This window comes from Mastomys coucha, unplaced genomic scaffold, assembly GCF_008632895.1.
Source record: "Mastomys coucha isolate ucsf_1 unplaced genomic scaffold, UCSF_Mcou_1 pScaffold6, whole genome shotgun sequence".
Lineage (NCBI taxonomy): Eukaryota > Metazoa > Chordata > Mammalia > Rodentia > Muridae > Mastomys > Mastomys coucha.
In genome coordinates, this window is record NW_022196912.1 from 129,020,393 (window position 1) to 129,037,502 (window position 17,110).

General features: G+C 39.2%; 1 protein-coding gene across 1 annotated transcript in view; it reads right to left on the reverse strand.

Moving 5' to 3' along the window:
• The window catches only part of Wdr60 (WD repeat domain 60), a 51,363-nt gene that overhangs the window by 24,712 nt on the left and 9,541 nt on the right, over window positions 1-17,110 (reverse strand). The window contains exons 5-11 of the mRNA XM_031356168.1: window positions 16,684-16,992; window positions 15,378-15,455; window positions 14,690-14,897; window positions 11,445-11,547; window positions 3,899-4,028; window positions 3,120-3,231; window positions 2,214-2,302 (exon numbers count right to left, since the gene is read on the reverse strand). Of these exons, the coding sequence (XP_031212028.1) occupies window positions 2,214-2,302; window positions 3,120-3,231; window positions 3,899-4,028; window positions 11,445-11,547; window positions 14,690-14,897; window positions 15,378-15,455; window positions 16,684-16,992 (1,029 nt within the window). The remainder of the gene's footprint in view (window positions 1-2,213; window positions 2,303-3,119; window positions 3,232-3,898; window positions 4,029-11,444; window positions 11,548-14,689; window positions 14,898-15,377; window positions 15,456-16,683; window positions 16,993-17,110) is intronic.

The window sequence follows — 17,110 nt, forward strand, 5'->3', positions numbered from 1 at the left end:
AATTGGGTTCTGATGATGGCAAGTGACCTTGGTTTGTGTTGTTTATTTTCTTACGCTTGCCCCCCGCCCCCTGCCCCCCGCCATCTGGTTAACTCTAGTGCTACCTGCCCTTGCTAAATCTGACTGGAGCCTGTCCTTCCTGTGATCCTGGTTGTGTCAGAACTCCTCAGAGTCAAGCTGCCTCTGTGATCCTGTGATTCTGGGATCCTGAGATCCTGGGCTTGTTAGATCACCTGGAAGTGTGGCTTTTTCTGTGTGTTGTGGGACTGGCTGCCTAAAAAATACATTTTAAAAAAGAAAAACCACCCCAAAGACAAGCCATATTTCTTAAAACACTAACAGCATGCTATCCTTTGGTTAAAAATTACCTTTTGTAGATTCCATTTCTACAAATAAATGCTTGGCTCCACCATACTATAACTTTTTTTTAAAGTATCTTTTTGCATAATAATAGCAAACTAATATATGTCACAGTATGCCATTATTTCATATTACATGTTGTTTCCTTCATTAAATACAATTAAAACTTCAGAGGAGGAGGCAGCCTGGACATCTAACATCTAACACCCTCAAGCAAACGAAGTGGTGAGGAGAAACACAGGCAACCATAACTCATTGACTCTAAGCATTAAATGTCTGCAGTGGACCTAACTAGGTCACCTCTAGAACGTGAAAAGATTTAAGAATTAGCAGAAATGGTGAAAGGAAGCAGAAGACATGACTCAAGGACTGGCAGGACTGCATTTAGGTTAGACAGAGATGTACCATGCACAGAAGCCATGGGAGCAGCGCTGCACCAGGCTCCCTAACTTGTCACTGCCACAGAAGCCATGGGAGCAGCGCTGCACCAGGCTCCCTAACTTGTCACTGCCACAGAAGCCAAGCAAGCAGGGCTCCAGCAGGCTCCTGTACCCATCCCTGTCACTGCCTAGTTTCTAGCTCATCTCCCTCTTCTCTGCACTCCACTGATGACTCTCTTCTTACAAGTTCCAAGAACTAGTAAAACAGAATCTAATAATAACAACAAATATGTCAAGCCTAATCCTATTTCTAAACCACACACTCCTGTAAATCTATGACACTGAAGCAAACTGTGTCACAATAATAACTGGCAGGCAGTCCTAACAGTCTGATAAATAGGCTTGATCCAAATCAGCCTGTCAAGGCTTAACACTATTAGGCTGTTTATGTCTGCTCCATATTTAAATTCTAAGTTTATAGAAAAGTTTGAGACAACATAGAGATTAGAACATCAACTTCATATCTTAATATATTAGAAATTAACAATTCTACCAATTAGTAGGTTACACCTGTGTTAAAGAACTTTGTGATTGTGGAGAGCTGTAATATTACAAGTCCACAAACAAAGCCTGTTAGGCTATGTTTCGGCCTCCTAAGAGCCTTGCATTGCCCACCTTTATGCTTGTCCTTATGACTAAGAATGTCATCAGGCAGTGTCTAAGGCCTCCAGCACAGACTTCCTCACACTGCTGTATCCCTCCTACCCACTGTTCTCACAACATATCTGAAAAGTGCTTTGATTTAAGATTCCCTCTTGATCTGTAACTAAAAACTTAGTGGAAATGTTCACCAAGTTGAAACATGGTATTTAGGGTAACCTAAATCCATGAGCCCAGGCAAAATCACTGATATTTGGCTGCAATGTAAACTTTCTTCGTCCCTTTGAGACACTGTGTTTTTTTACATCAACAAAAGATCTTTTTCTTTTAGAAATTTATACTGAAATGTATAGAGTGAGTAAAAGTTATGATGATTAGGGTCAGTTGCAAAATAACCAGGTAAATAATGAAAAGAGTAGTGAATAAGAAGTCAGGTGAGACAAGGTCTGCTGTGGTACATGGAGCCTCGGTTATGTACTTTGAAGTTTTCCATAGCCAGTTGTTTATTATTTACAAATAATGTACAGGTTTATACTTGCTTTGCCAGCTTAACATACTTGGCTTAAGAGTTTGTTGTTATTTTAAACTGTAGGAAGTTATAGTATAGAACCCCAAACTTCAGAATTTTCAGGAACCTATATTTATCTAGTATTGTTGTGCATACAAGAACTTAATACATATGTATTACTGACAATCTGTAAGAAAATAATACTTGAGAACAGAGAACTGAGAAAAGAGATTTTAAGCCACAAGGACACCACAATGAACTCTGAGCACTTATACACAGAAAAGGACATGCAGCAGAAAAAGTACCTGGCATGCTGCCCGGAGAAAGTTAGACAACCTCGGAGTATCGATCTTTGGTACAACTGTGACATCAGAGAAGTCTTTTTCTTCACTACCTAAAATACAGGTTTATTAAGTCAATAAAGTCGACTCCAAAACAGTGTTGAAGCAGTGCCACAGACATGGAGAACCCTAGAGAAATGTCAACACTGCACTCCATCTTCTCCACCTCCTTACGACTGTTTCCCAACTTCACACTGTTTAACAGTAAGTTCAGAAGCTGAATCCTCTTCAACTGCCACGAAGAACACACTAAAGTGAACCAGTGTACTTGGTATGAGTTTCAGGTTACAGGTCAAGCATCTAAAGATGAGAAATCTGCAACACTTATGGTCCAGGGCACTAGCAGTAAGAGAAACCAACCCTGGAGCTCTCTTATGGCGAAGCTATTCCTTGCCATATAGACAATTTCTTTAAAAAAAAAAAATTAAAAAGGTCAATGAGTAAAGTAAATTCTATGTGAACAGCTGCAGATGCCGATATCTTAGAGACCACTGAACTGTACTGACAGAACACATCTTCAAACTGCACTTCAAAATGAAAACACACTGATGAGAATAAACTGTGCTGTTCTCAGAGCAGAGCCTGTCCTGCAGGTGTGCAGTGGGGTTATATGGTGAGTATTTGGAGTACAGTGTCTTCCCATGGCATTATAAGTCCTGCTCAAGGAGCAGACCAAGGTTCAGGCCCTGTGATTCAACAGCTCTGATCTCGTTCATGAGCTAATTTGTTTTTTCAAAGGAATATTGAAAGGGTACTTCCACAGTAACATACTAATGACCTCACCAAAAAGAACACAGGGATAAAAGAAGTTACATAAAAGCAAAACAAATCAAAACATACTGTGAAGAGAGTAGACACTGAACCAGTTACCTCCAGATACAACAGTGCCTTCTCCTGGGTGCTGGGTCCATACTTCCCTGGTTTCTATATCTTCAGTCTGAATGTCTCTCTCAACATTATCTTCATTGTACTGAACATATGCCTTAGAGACAAAAGGAGCTTAGAATTAACATCTAGTTTCAATTTCAGATCAATTTGTCATTACTGAAAATAAAAGCAACTACATTTTTACAAAAGCTAAAACACTTTTAAAAAAATTAAAGCATCCTTGGGGTTGGGATAAGGTTAACCTGTGGGGACTTTCAAACATTAATTGATGTGGGAAAATCCTGCCTAAAAGCAGATGACACAATTCCCTAGGCTTGGGTCCTGAATTGCATAAAGATCAGAGAAAATGAACTTAGTAGGACTATGCAGGCAGCCGTTACTCTGCTCTTCTGACTGCAGATGTCACATGACTACCTCAGGCTCCTGCTGCTCACACTTGCCTGCTAAGATGGGCTGTAACCTGGACTTGTGAGCCAAAATTCTTTATCCCCTAAGTTGCTTTTGTCAGGGTATTTTTTTTCAGAACAACATTAAAGAAACTAAGGCACCTATCATGTGTACCACTCATTTCTTATGCCCCAAGAGGCTATCTTAGACTTTGCATCCTTAGAGCTTATTAGTACCAAGTTATAAAGCACACACTTTCTCCTGTCTGCTGTCTTCAGAGGCCATTTCCAATTCCAATATTGCAGAACACACAAGGCACATGCATTTATACTATACTTTCATTTCATCACTTAGATAACACATCTTTTACTAACCTGCTTGGTATTTTTTTTCCCAAAGTTCCTAATGTACATGTCATACTCATTTACTGGTGGTAGGTCCAAGAGAGAAAAAGTGAACGAAAAGTCTAAGTCTATAAGCCGGAGCAGTTTTGTACTTCGTGTCCTTTAAAACAGATTGGAAACAAAAATTCAGTTGAATAACAGACTCAGAGACTTGCAGGAGGGTATATTTTAGGGTCATATGTAAGTAATTAAGAGTGAGTCTAAAAGTATTCAATAACTATTTTAAATAATTAAGCAGGAGTTGAGGGTGTAACTCAGTGGCCAAATGCCTTCTTAACCTACACAAGACCCCACATTAGAGCCCTAGGAGAAAAGGAAAAAACAAGCACAAATAAAGTCAGCAAGTAATGGTGGGAGTATCCCATGAGCCAGTGTGTGATTGGTCCATTGCAGTGCACCGAGGCTGATAGTTACAACATATGTATACTAGAATTTGCATGGCCAGCAATTCACTTTTTTCATGATCTATTGTGTTGGCTAGTAGGATAACATTTCTGTACTATCAGCCAATATGACAGCCAATATTTCAGCCTACATTCTCTTAGCTATAGCAACCTATTCCCACAGGAAACAAGCTCCTGACAGATACCAGTAACCCCAGATGCTAGGTGTCCTCTTGCCTCACAGTCCTCTTTCCCAACTATTTATATTGGTTTCACCCTAAAGGTGATGGCCCTGGATTCAAATTAAGTATCCCGTCATCTCTCCCAAGTCTAATGCAGGCTGAGCAAGAAAAGTGTTCTTTATCTCTTCCACCTACCAGTACTCCCACATGTCTGGTGTTCAATATACATGAATGGGTGAATGATATTCCCAGAATCACAGTATTAGCAAGTCATTTGTTCTCACGTGGCTCCTCTCCTGTCCTCCACTCACTCAGAGGCCTCACAACTGCTGTCACTTTTACATCATCCGATTCTCTGGCCACCATCCTGCAACTTTCTCCTCACTCCCTACAATCCTGCCTCAAAATTTCCTGCCACAGAAGAACATTCCACGCTTCCTGGCTAGCTACATCTTTTCCCTGTGTAGGTGGTTCAAGACAGGGCTCAGCTTCCTGTTTCTACACCTTTCTCTAGCTCCTCCAGCATTAGACACAGAAAATCATCCTCTTCTACTGCACAAGTACAACACAGTCAATGGCAGTGTGTCCAAGGCTGATGCTCCCCACCCTGTACTTAGTCAGCCTGAGTTCTTGTGCTAAGAATACAGCATGATAACTGGGTTCCAAAACTAACTTTGGCATTTGGGTTAGAAAGCCTCTAATTTTTTTCTCTCCTCCATAATGTCTTCACTACTCTTCAGTCTTAGTATCTCTATGTAATTTTCAGAATCAGCTTTCTGAAAGGTATGAATCCACACACACCCTTATGGGATTTATAATAGAAAATTTAAAAAAAAAAATTTTTTTTGTTTCCTAAGACTCAATAATATGTGCTATATTTCTCTGAAGAGGTCTAATGCAATCATGTCTATCTGGGGCCTATTAATAGGTGAAAATGTAATGGCTAGTACAGAGAAAAACAACTGTTATAAATTATTATGCAATATCTTTGCTAAATTCATTCATTGTTCACACTTAATATATTTTAGTTTTAGATATAGATTTTAAAATTCTATCTGTATAGTCATGTAGCTAGTAAAATATTTTTTCCAATACATATAATTTTATTTGTTTTCATCTAATTAGACTGAAGTAAAAGTGGTAGATTTTAGACTCACCTTTAGAGCTGAAAAACTTCACCAGAACATATGAAACTACTTGTTGAATTTTTATAAAAATATTCTTATTGGGTGAAAGTCCATTCAGTTCTAATTTGCTAAGATTTATTACACTAAGCGCTGACTATGTTGTTGTTATATGTATTTGCTGTTCAGGTAAGGTGATAGATGACATAAATTGATGTTAACCCACCCTAGTGTTCCTAATTCTTATGTGTTACTCATTTGAGTGTCACTGTGTAATGGATGACTAGAGTGAGGGATCCTAAGGTAGCTAATGAAGCCTTGTAATTCTCGACATGTTAGGAAACGTGAGTGTGCGTCTCTGCTGAAACAGACGTCCAAATGAGTTATCACTGGGATGTCTGGGCTGCCCTGCAGTGTCTGGGGTGGTGTCTGGGGCACTGACATGACTGAGTTACTGAGATGCCTGCAGACTTTCTGCCCACAGTGAGGCTGTGTAGCCCAAAAGCCTGCTGGTTCAGGGAAGACAGAAGGCATACGAAGTCTGGATTCCTACATTCCGTTCAGGAATCAGCATCCTCCCTGCCTTTGGGCATCACAACTCCAGACTCTTGAGCATTTGGACCCCAGATCTAAGGATCAAGAGCCCACCAGCTCTCACATTGTGTCTGGTCTAAGAATTACACCACCCATTTCCTTTGATAACAGGCTTTCGGACCTAAATGGAGCCATACAATGGATTTTTCTGTTTTTCATAATTTGGATAGTCTTTTGAGGTACTTCTTGACCCACGCAATGAAGTGAGACAAAGTCCTGAATAAATTTTGTCCCTACTCCTCACTCTGTATACATACACACATGTGTATACACACACAACTTTTCATTTTCCTACTCATAAAATTTTGAGTCAAAATCTGGCTAAGCCTCAGAGGGGGGAAAAACATTCATGAGTTGGAAATGGGGCCCATTTTTCTATTCTCTGGAATCTGTGAAAACAGGAGATATTTCCTCTGTGAAAACAGGAGATATTTAGAATATACCAACTAAGTCTGTACTTTAACTTGAGGGAAAAAGTAATTTACACATTAAACAAGCTTCATGCTGGCAGCCTAAATCCTTTCCTGCCATTTGCACCTGCTGTGATGGGCTACACCTTTCTACAGTGTATTCATTTCACCTAGATCTTTACTGGCAATTATTCACATAATCTTACTTTTAATGTCTGTCAGAACTGCAGCAATGCTCTCTTTTCCATTTTTACTATCTGTGTCTTTCTTTTCTTTATTGTACTTGAGCAAGCCCTACCATAGAGTTTATAAATTTATTCCAAGAATAATTTTGGCTGTGTTGAATTTATTGGAAGTATTTTCAATTTTACACATTTTTGTTCTTACCTTTTATTTCATTCCTTTATATTTTCTAATTAATTTCGGCCTATCCCCAGCTCTTGGAGCCTGTTTGGACCTCTGAGATTCAGCCTTTTTCTTTCCTAATGTGTTTCTGCTGGTGTAGATCCAGCACACCACACAGAAGGAGGTCTGCAAATGCTGGCTTTCACTGTCACTATTAAAAGCAGCATGAGGGTCTGGGTGTGGCTCAGTATGCTTGCCTAGTACACACAGGGCCCTGAGTCTGACCAGCAGCACCCAATACAGAAATTTTAAATTCTCAGGCTGGAGAGATAGCTCAGCAGTTAAGAGAACTACCTGTTCTTCCAGAGGACCCAAGGTCAATTCCCAGTGACTACATGGTGGCTCACAACCATCTATACTGGGATCTGATGCCTTCTTCTAGCATATAGGCATAATGCAGATAAAACACTCATATACATAAAATAAATAAGTCTTTAAAGAAAGAGAGGTGAGAGAGAAAGAGAGAGAGAGAAATATTATAGAAGTTGATTCTCTCCTAATTTCTTCTTTTTTCTTATGGTTCACCAAGAAGTATAATGTTTAATTTCCTAACTTCTGGCAATATTCTAATTGTCTTTTCTTGATTTGGAGCTTAATTCCATTATGGCCAAAGATAGTCTACTTCACTTTGGCCCATTGATAAAAGACTGTTTAAATGTTATAAAAGTCCACTGTATTTTTGTCTGCACTAAATTTCTATCACCAAAAATATAAGTGTGTTAAAAAAAAATTTCTGACTGTGGGCTGGAGAGATGGCTTGGTGATTATGAAAATTTGTTTTTCTTGCAGAGGACCCAGATTCAGTTCCCAGTACCAACATGGTAGTTCACAACTGTCTATAACTCAAACACCCTCTTCTGATTTCCATGGACGCCAGACATTCATGTTGTACATAGATAAATGTTAGCAATATACTAATACATATAAAAAACAAAATATATTAATCTAAGAAGATTATTTTTTAAAATCTTTTACTGTATTTGTGGATAGTATTTCTGCTTTGGGTTTGGCTCTATCTCTGATGTTTGCAAACCATGTTGCACTCCTGTTGGGCACACAGGTGAGAAGTATCAGGCTCGGTTAAGCTTGCCCTCTTATCGCTATGACGTAACTTGACAGTAGCCTTCTCATTCTGTTTGCCTGACATAGTTATTATTTTGGTATAGGTATGTTTGCTTAATACAGCTTCCCTTATCCATGTATTTTCAACCTTTCTGTGTCTGGCATGAAAAGTTTCTTTCCTAAAATATACTTATTTTTCCAGTTGTAAAATCTGTGTCTTAAATAGAATTTTAAAGTCTACAAGAATTTAGTCGACATTACTGACACACTTTGGATTACTTTACCATCTGTTTTTCTTTCTTTCTTTTTTTATATCCTCTATTCTTTTGTTTTTTCTCTTCCTGCCTAACATTGGATTGATCCTGTGTTTTAATAAAATTCTCTATCTATTATCTTTGAATGTGCACCCTAAATATTTCAACATATACCCTTGCCCTAGTATAATAGAGCCTTTTATCTATCTGCCAGGACCTTACAATGACTTAATGTGCCATTTACCTCTTCAATTCTTGGGTTAAACAGTGAAGGAGAAATTAAATCTATATAATGTCTAATTCCATAAGATACTGCAGTCATTTAATCAGTCAGGGCTGATTTCTATTGGTTCATAAACTTACTTTTTTTTTGTTAATCCCTCCTTTAGGAGTCCATGTTTTTATCTGGTATCAATTGCTTCTGCCTGAAAAACTCCTGTTTGTTTTATTATAGGTCTATAAGGAAGGAATTCTCATTGTTTTGTGGGTCTGAAATGTGCATCTTTTACTTTAATTTTTAAAGAACACTATTCACTTTCAGCACTTGGAGCACTCCCGTCACTGTGGCCTATATTTTCCTTTGAAACTCTCCCACTTAGCTGTCTGCTCCAACTTCCAAACTGCAGGTTCCCACCTTTCTGGCTGTTTTAAGAGCCCTCATGTCTGGTGCTCTCTCACTGTACTTTTGTTCGTCCTTCTTCATTATCTACATTTATGCTTCTTGAACTTTGTAAGGCTTTAAATTGTTTATATTCATCAGTTTTTGAAAATCTGCCCTGGTCCTTCTCCTCTCCCTTTCCAGGAATCTATCATCCCATTATACAGAGCAGAGGATCCTTACTGTGTCATGACTTTGGGGTCACTTTCAAATCTGCTTCCATGTCCTTATCTTAACTTCAAATTGTGAAATTCCCACTATCTTCTTTCCACTGATCCTGCCACCTCTGATAATTTGTTATTGAACTAACTCATCTATTCAATTTTAATTTCAATTATTAAATTTTGGAGTAGAGTCCTAAAATTTCTTTTAATTGTTTCAATGATTTCAATGTTCTGATCAAATTCATTGCTTGTTAATTTGCTTATACACACATTAATCACATGCTATTAAGATCTTATTTCTAAAATCCAGAACTAATGATTTGCTCTCCGGATCATACATGAATGTGTTACACTCTTGATTTGAGTTGTATGATTCCAATTCCTGATATGTCTAGTAATTTATTGCATATTATACATTGTATAAAAAATTTTAAAGAAATTTTGAATGTTTTCCTTTTATTTTCTTCCTGGCAATCAGAATCCAAATAGGCCACACTCAACAGGTCCTACTGGAATGATCAGAGGCTCAGTGATATCAGATCTATTTCAAACTTGCCTTTCTTCCTAGCATATAGGCCTTAGGAACTTTAACCAAAGTCTGGGGTGTTTATCAAGAATTCTCCTACTGCAAAGTCCTAAACTTCATTTTCCACCTCCCCACTGTAGATAGATGTCCCTGTTCCCTACTCTAGCTTTCTGTCTGACTCAGCCACCTTGAGAAACAAACCCATATAGTTCCTGGAATAGGAATATAGCAGCCACACAGGATTGGCACACTACACTTCTCTTGTGGAGCTTGATCCTTTGGGTCCTGGTAGTCCAAGCTACTAGTTTTTCATGTAGCCATCTTGGGATTTGTGGTTACTACTGTTGCTTTAGATTCAGCTTTCCTAGTTGTTTTTAGCTGAAGAGTTTTTGTTTTTTGTTTTTTCAATACAAACTGTTCATCTTAGAAAATAGTCAAAGTCCCACCCCAATCCTTTGAAACTCACTAGTCAAAAAAGAATGCTGCTCTGATAACTGTATGCTGCTCAGCAGTGCCTGTCATTGGGTACCTGTATTTGACACATCATAGAAAGCTGCCTCTGCAAAGGTCCCGTCAAGTTGTTATAGCCAAGATGTTATGCTAATGCTCTCAATACTGGAACACTGTAGCTGTTTTAACATTTTCATCTATTCCATAAGGGAAGTATTGACCTTTGTGTGTGAATACAAGCTCTGACTTATTAACAAAATACATTTCATTTTTGTACTGACAGCATAACTTTTTTTCTATTGAATCACTGCTCATTCTCAGTCATTTCTCAGGGGAAAGAAACCAAGATAAAAAAAAAAGCTTCTTCTTCCTCGCCTCTCTCACCCTGCTTGTAACATTTCTCTGTGGCTCCAGCCACTATGGTTCAGTATCCCTGATCACACTATCATAGATTTTGTAGGAGGGCAAATTTATGAGTTATGGTCCCCCAGCCACTGCAGAATCAGCTTTAACTCATTTGAAAGAATGCTATGAGGTGAGTGCTCCAGGGTTCTTTACCACATAGGAATGCCTGCATTAGTATTTCCCCACACTCAGCCATCCAGGCACCCAGGCCAGGAACTTATGACTAAAGCCAAAGTTGAAAGGAGTTCAAAGGGGCCTAATTAATGCTTGAGCAGGTGGCAAACCTTGGTTCTCACTTATAGGATGATAGTTTTGCAGGTGTACATAATACAAGAATTGTTGGGTCGTGGAAGCTTCTACTTATATTTTAAGAGATCAGTACCACAGAGCAACAGCGCTAGCAAGACTCTGGCCACTAGACATCTAAATGGATAGTTGTGATTCTGCCACAGTCAAAACAGACCATGGGTTCCAAAGCTAAGCCCACAATAGTCAGAATGTACTGAAGTCAAGAGCTAGTAAGCACCTTGTACACAAAAGGGTGCAAACTAACCAGACTAACCACGGAACACAAAGAGTTTGAGTAGAAGTAAAAGAATTGACCAGGATAGGGATACAGCTCAGCAAGAGATTGCTTGCCGAACACTCAAAATATTGGGTTCAATCCCTAAACAATTTATCTAAACAATCAACAATGAAAATAGAAAACTCTAACTTTATGATTATGTTGATAAAGAGTACATTAATATTCACTTACACAAAGCTAAAACTAAGATTAGCTAAATGGGAGAACACTTGCCTAGAGTACACAATGCCCTGAGTTTCATCCAGACATACACACACACACACACACACACACACACACACACACCCCTGTGGCAAATTCTTCATATACCTACTTTTGCTTGAGGGCCTGACTCCGACTCTTCTGACGATGTGAAGCTGTTGCAAAATCCACAAAAATTCCACAAACAGGGGTTCTAGAAGTGGAATCATTTGCATCTGCATAAGAAAAATAAAAGCCATTTTGTGAACAATCAAATAGTTCCTTCAAGGAAAAAACCCACAATTATAGTCATATATACCAATCATACTTGACAATTTTTATTGAAATTGACAAGTCACACCAGTAAGAGTTTTAGAAATATTTATGAATATATACATAAAATAGTTTCCTATCATTATCCTACTTACTCTGGAAAAAAAAAAAAAACTCTCCACCTATGGTCTCATTTCTAAGACTCTACTGTGGCCTGAGAGTTACTACTGAGTAGTTCCAAAGTCAAAGTCAACAGCTGATAAGAACCGAAGTGATGCTGTTCTGAGTAGCTTGATAAATCTCACAGGGTTTTGTCTAGGACATGACCCATCCCACAGTTTGGTATAGGTAGGCTGTATGTGCTCTTTGCCACCAATTTAATCACTTGCCCCTACACAGCTGTCATATCAGCTTTCTTGGTGTCACACTTCTAATATTCAAGGAACTCTTAATTAGTCCTAAAAGGACAGGAAAACAATATGAATGTGTCAAAGAGGAACCATTAGTACCTTCCTCTAGGACCACCAGATGGCAGAGCAAATAAAGGAATTTGACTACAAGCCTGACAACTTGAGTTGATCCCTAGAACCCACAAGATGGAAAGAAAGAACCAACTCCAGAAAGCTGTCCTTTGACCCCAACATGAACACCATTACAAGCACATACTCTCATACATGTGTACACAAACATATACATACATACATACATACATACACACATAATAAAAATTTAAAGGAGTTTCCTTGAAATATAAAGGTGAATGTCCTCAATTTAAGGAAAGAAAAAAATCCTGAGGCTGCTAAGATCAATAGTAAAAAAAAAGAAATTCATGCTACATTTGCTACAGCATAGTAGTCTGCAAAAGTTTCCACATTGGTGCATGATGGGAGCCTAATTAAGAGAAGAAGGCACTATGCTTGTGTCGGGGGACAAGAACAGAAAATGTGCTCAAACTGATTGCACAGTGTTGCATGAGAAAGCACTTAGGGGACTAGAGGTCATGCAGCACTCCAGCCTTTGCTGCTCTTGCAGAGGACCTGGCTTGCTTCCCAGTACTCATGCGTCAGCTCACAACTGTCCATAGCTCCATGGAGTCTGAGAGCTTCTTCTGACCTCCGAAAGTACCAGGTACACACATGGTGTATATGTCTATATGCATGATACTCATGCTCATAAAGTAAAAATAAACTGTTCAGAAGCACTTAGGCAATGCAGGCTTAGGCAGGGGTATTTATCAGTTTCCTATAGTCACAAAAAAAGGTAAGTTGACCAGCTTATAATCAAATAAACCCCAGGATTCAGCAGAGTATTCTATGACAGCTGTGGTTAACCAAGCAGGATACAGTTTGCTACAAATGTGGTGATTAAACAGTAGTCATGGCCAACAGCGCCTAGCACTCATGCTGGTGAGTTCATTATATGTATTAACTTATGTAATTAGCAATCTAGGGAGAAGATCTTACCCTTACAGAAGCACAAAAGCAGAAAGGTTAAGTAACTAGCTCTCCTAGTTAGCATTTACTGTCAATTTGACACAGCCTAGAATCACCTTTAAAAAGTCACAACTGAATAATTGTGTGTATCAGGTTTGTCTGTGGACATGTGTGTGTATGCTTGGCTTGACTATCTTAACTGATATAGAAGAGCTCAGTCCAACATAGATGGCACCATTCTCAAGCTAGTAGTCCTGGGCTAGCTAAGGAAGCTAGCTAAACGTGAGCCTGGTGGTGAGTCAGACAGCAAGCTGGCAAGCAAGAAAGCCAGGGTTTCTGCTCCAAGCTCCTGCTTGTTCCTGCCTTGACTTGTATGGTCTGTGATGGACTGTGACCTGGAAATGTACAGTAAATAAATTATCTCCTGCCTAAGGTGCTTATAGTCTCACTATTTTATCCCAGCAACAGGAAGGAAACTAGAATACTACTCAAGGTCACACAGCTAGCCAATGCTAAAAGTTGAGATCTAAAACCCCATGAGCACCATTACACAACTTCCGAGTTGCCGTTGACAGTACAGAGCATGGCTTTGTCTCTGTACACACCCTTCTCTCCTGTCCCCAATACTGAGGAGCCAAATTCATAGTTCTTCCTTTCTAGGGAGCAATGTGTGTGTGAGTGACCAATTCATCTTGCCAACTGGGCAAAGGAAGATATCATGCCAAGTATAAATGTAGGAAATTAAAAGGTTGTTCATGGATATATTATACAGACCTAAGTTAAATACACTGCCACACCACCCTGAGGCCATAGTACCAGTACCTGGGTACCACGGTACAGTACCAATCCACACAGTAAAAAGCTTGGGTCCTTCCTTCTGCCAGGCCCATTAGCCCAGGCCTCAAAGGAGTACTTCTAGCTATCAACTTATATAACACCAACTATCTATACTGCCCAATAGTTTGCTACCTCTGTAGCGGACACACAATATGATTGTCGATTACTCTTTCAGACTTCCAGTTGCCACATTATTACACTGCACTAATAACTAATTGCTATTAACTTTATTCTGTAGACTACAAGATCTTACTAGCAAGAAGTTTGTGCCACGTGTTAGCAGACTTGCTCCACGGGGCAGGTGATAGGCCTTGCTAGCTCCACAGAAGCCCAAGGACACTGAACAAAACAGAGATCAACCCTGTGAGGTGGCCAGTAGGCCTCAGATGGCACTCACAGCATGTCGGGAAGCATGCTGACTATTAAACCGTTTCCCAAGGAATATCCCTTATGAAATTAAAATTCTCACTTGGTAAGAATTTGAGGATATTACCAAAGGGAACAAGAACTCAGGCTGTACAAGAGGCGGTTAGCAGTGCAGAATAATATGCATGGCTGTACAAGGGGAAAAGCTGTGTCAACTCATAGCCATCATTACCAGAGCTCACTGAACATGTTTCCCAGTTACAAGTGTCCCTGTGCTGGGTGGTGAGATGGCTCAGCGGGTAAGAGCACTGATTGCTCTTCTGAAGGTCATGAGTTCAAATCCCAGCAACCACCTGTAAAGAGATCTGATGACCTCTTCTGGTGCGTCTGAAGACAGTTACAGTGTACTTATAATAAATAAATAATAAATTAATCTTTAAAAAAAAAAAACAAGTGTCCCTGTGCATACCTGTACAGGGCTCCTCCATCCGACCTTGCTTCTGAAACATTTTCAAAGATAACTCGCCAACCCTTTCATTCTCTGCACTGATCGCCTTTTGAATTTCCTGTATTTCCCTTTTCTGGGCCAGAGGAAGATCTTCAGCTTTTCCTTTAGCTTCATGCTCATTACTGCTGTCATCGTCTCCATCACAAACCTCAAAGTCATCTTCATAATCCTACAAACAATAGGAAGGATTGTGGCAGCTTACAGCAAGTGAGTTGACACTCATATACCACAAAATATTACAATTTATAATTTAAAATAAGCAAAACTCTTATAGCCATGGGAGATACAATTCACTGATTTTAATGTTGCTGGATTATAAATTTATAATATACTACTGCCTTTGTTTTTCTGAAAATGAACCACAGGATATAGAACCATGTATACTAATAAGTATTAATAATATATAAACTTTGTGCTAAGATTGTGAAGGGTTATATGTACTTATAGTTACAAACACATATAAATGTTTGAATATAGTACACTTAAAATGGGGTTAAACTAAACTGATGGGAACATAGCAAGCTTTGCACAGGTTAACAACCAGATCAAACCTCACCAGATGTGGACAAAAGAGAAAATAATTACTACACATGCACTAAATTTTAAGACCAAATCGTTAAACTGAGAAAAATTTAAATTTTATACATACCACAAAATCATCTTCTAAGTTGGGCAGATACTCATCAGCCCCAGTAGCCTCTAAATCATTGTCATCTTTTTCAGGTTCCTAGAAGAAAAGTTGAACATGAAACAAAACAAACAAACAAAAAAAGTCAATCACAAACTTAAACATTGCAAAGAGGTTGGAAATACTTGTTTTCTAGGGTTCACCGCCCAGCTGATTTAAAATTATTTATAAAACATAACAATTTAGGATTATTTTAAAGAGAAGCCCTTGTAAGAACACACTACACTTTACAAAAAGCTAAAAAGGCGCTTTTTTTTTTTCCTTTTGGTTTTTCGAGACAGGGTTTCTCTGTGTAGCCCTGGCTGTCCTGGAACTCACTCTGTAGACCAGGCTGGCCTCGAACTCAGAAATCCACCTGCCTCTGCCTCCCAAGTTCAGAGTGCATACATGAGAACAGACATCACCGAAGACAGTCTCTGAAAACATTAAGCATCTGGACTGATGAAGTCACGTGTACACAGGAAGAAAACAGAACCTTGGCAATCAGTAGCTATACATTTTTATCCTTTTTAGCTAAACCTATTTACCATTTCTGAGTCAAACTGCTTCATTAGCTGGATCACTTAATTTCTCTTTTAAAAGTAGCATCTTCATTTTTAATGTTAAATTTCAAATTTTAATAAAAGATTTTCAATTTTCTGTTAAATATATATTAATGGCTGGGTTAATTGATAGCAAGCACCTGTAATCTAGGCTGACTGGCATATTGGAGGCAGGAGGATCACTGGAAGCCAAAGCTGTAGACCAACTGCACAACATAGTGAGACCTCATCTCAAAGAGGAGAGGGCAGTGCATGTACCACATGACTACAATTACTACTCTCCCTCTATTGATTACAAAGTATTGACTTAGGTCATCTTTTCATGTCACACCCATTGTGATGGTTAATGTCAACTTCATTAGACTGAGAAGCAGTTACAATATTTAGAAAGCACGTCTCTGGCTGTCATGAAGATGTGTCCAAAGAGCTGAGATCAACTAGGAGAAAAGGCAGCCTTAAATGAGGGCAGCACAGTCGCACATGCTAGGGGCCTCAGAAGACTATAGCACAGGCCTGTGTTCTCCCTGACAGTGAACTGAAATCTCTAAGAATATGAGCCAAATAAATCTTTCCTCTCTTAACTTATATCTGATGCTTTGCTATAGTAACCAAAAACTGTCAAGATATTAGACAGTAAATCTGAACATCATTCGGCTACACCGGGCAACGTTCTTGCTACCTGTTGACCTCACGATGAGTATAAAGACAGTACCATGGAACGATACCTTCGATTCCCTTTTCTTGTGCTCTTCTTTCAAAGATCTGTCTTTTTTATCCGTGTGACTTCGACGCCTCTCCTCATCATAGTGCAGTCCCTCTTTGTGCCGCTTCTCTCTGTGTCTGTCGTCCACTTCCCTGTCGGAGAGCGAGCTCCCCTTCTCCTTTGAGTGTCTCTCCCTTTTCTCCTTGGTGCTGCTTTTCTCTCGGTGCTTCTTCTCCCGATCTGGATCTTTCACCTTCCGGGGCTTCTTTTCACCTTCCTCCTTGTACAGCCAGTAGTTGAGGGGATTCTCCTTACTGTCTCCATACTGCAGCTTAAAACCCAACAGAGAAATCTACGTGAGCTAAGGGATCACAACACACAGTGCTGTCTGTATATTACAGTGACATGTGCTGCCTGTGTGTAATACAGTGACATGTGCTGTCTGTATA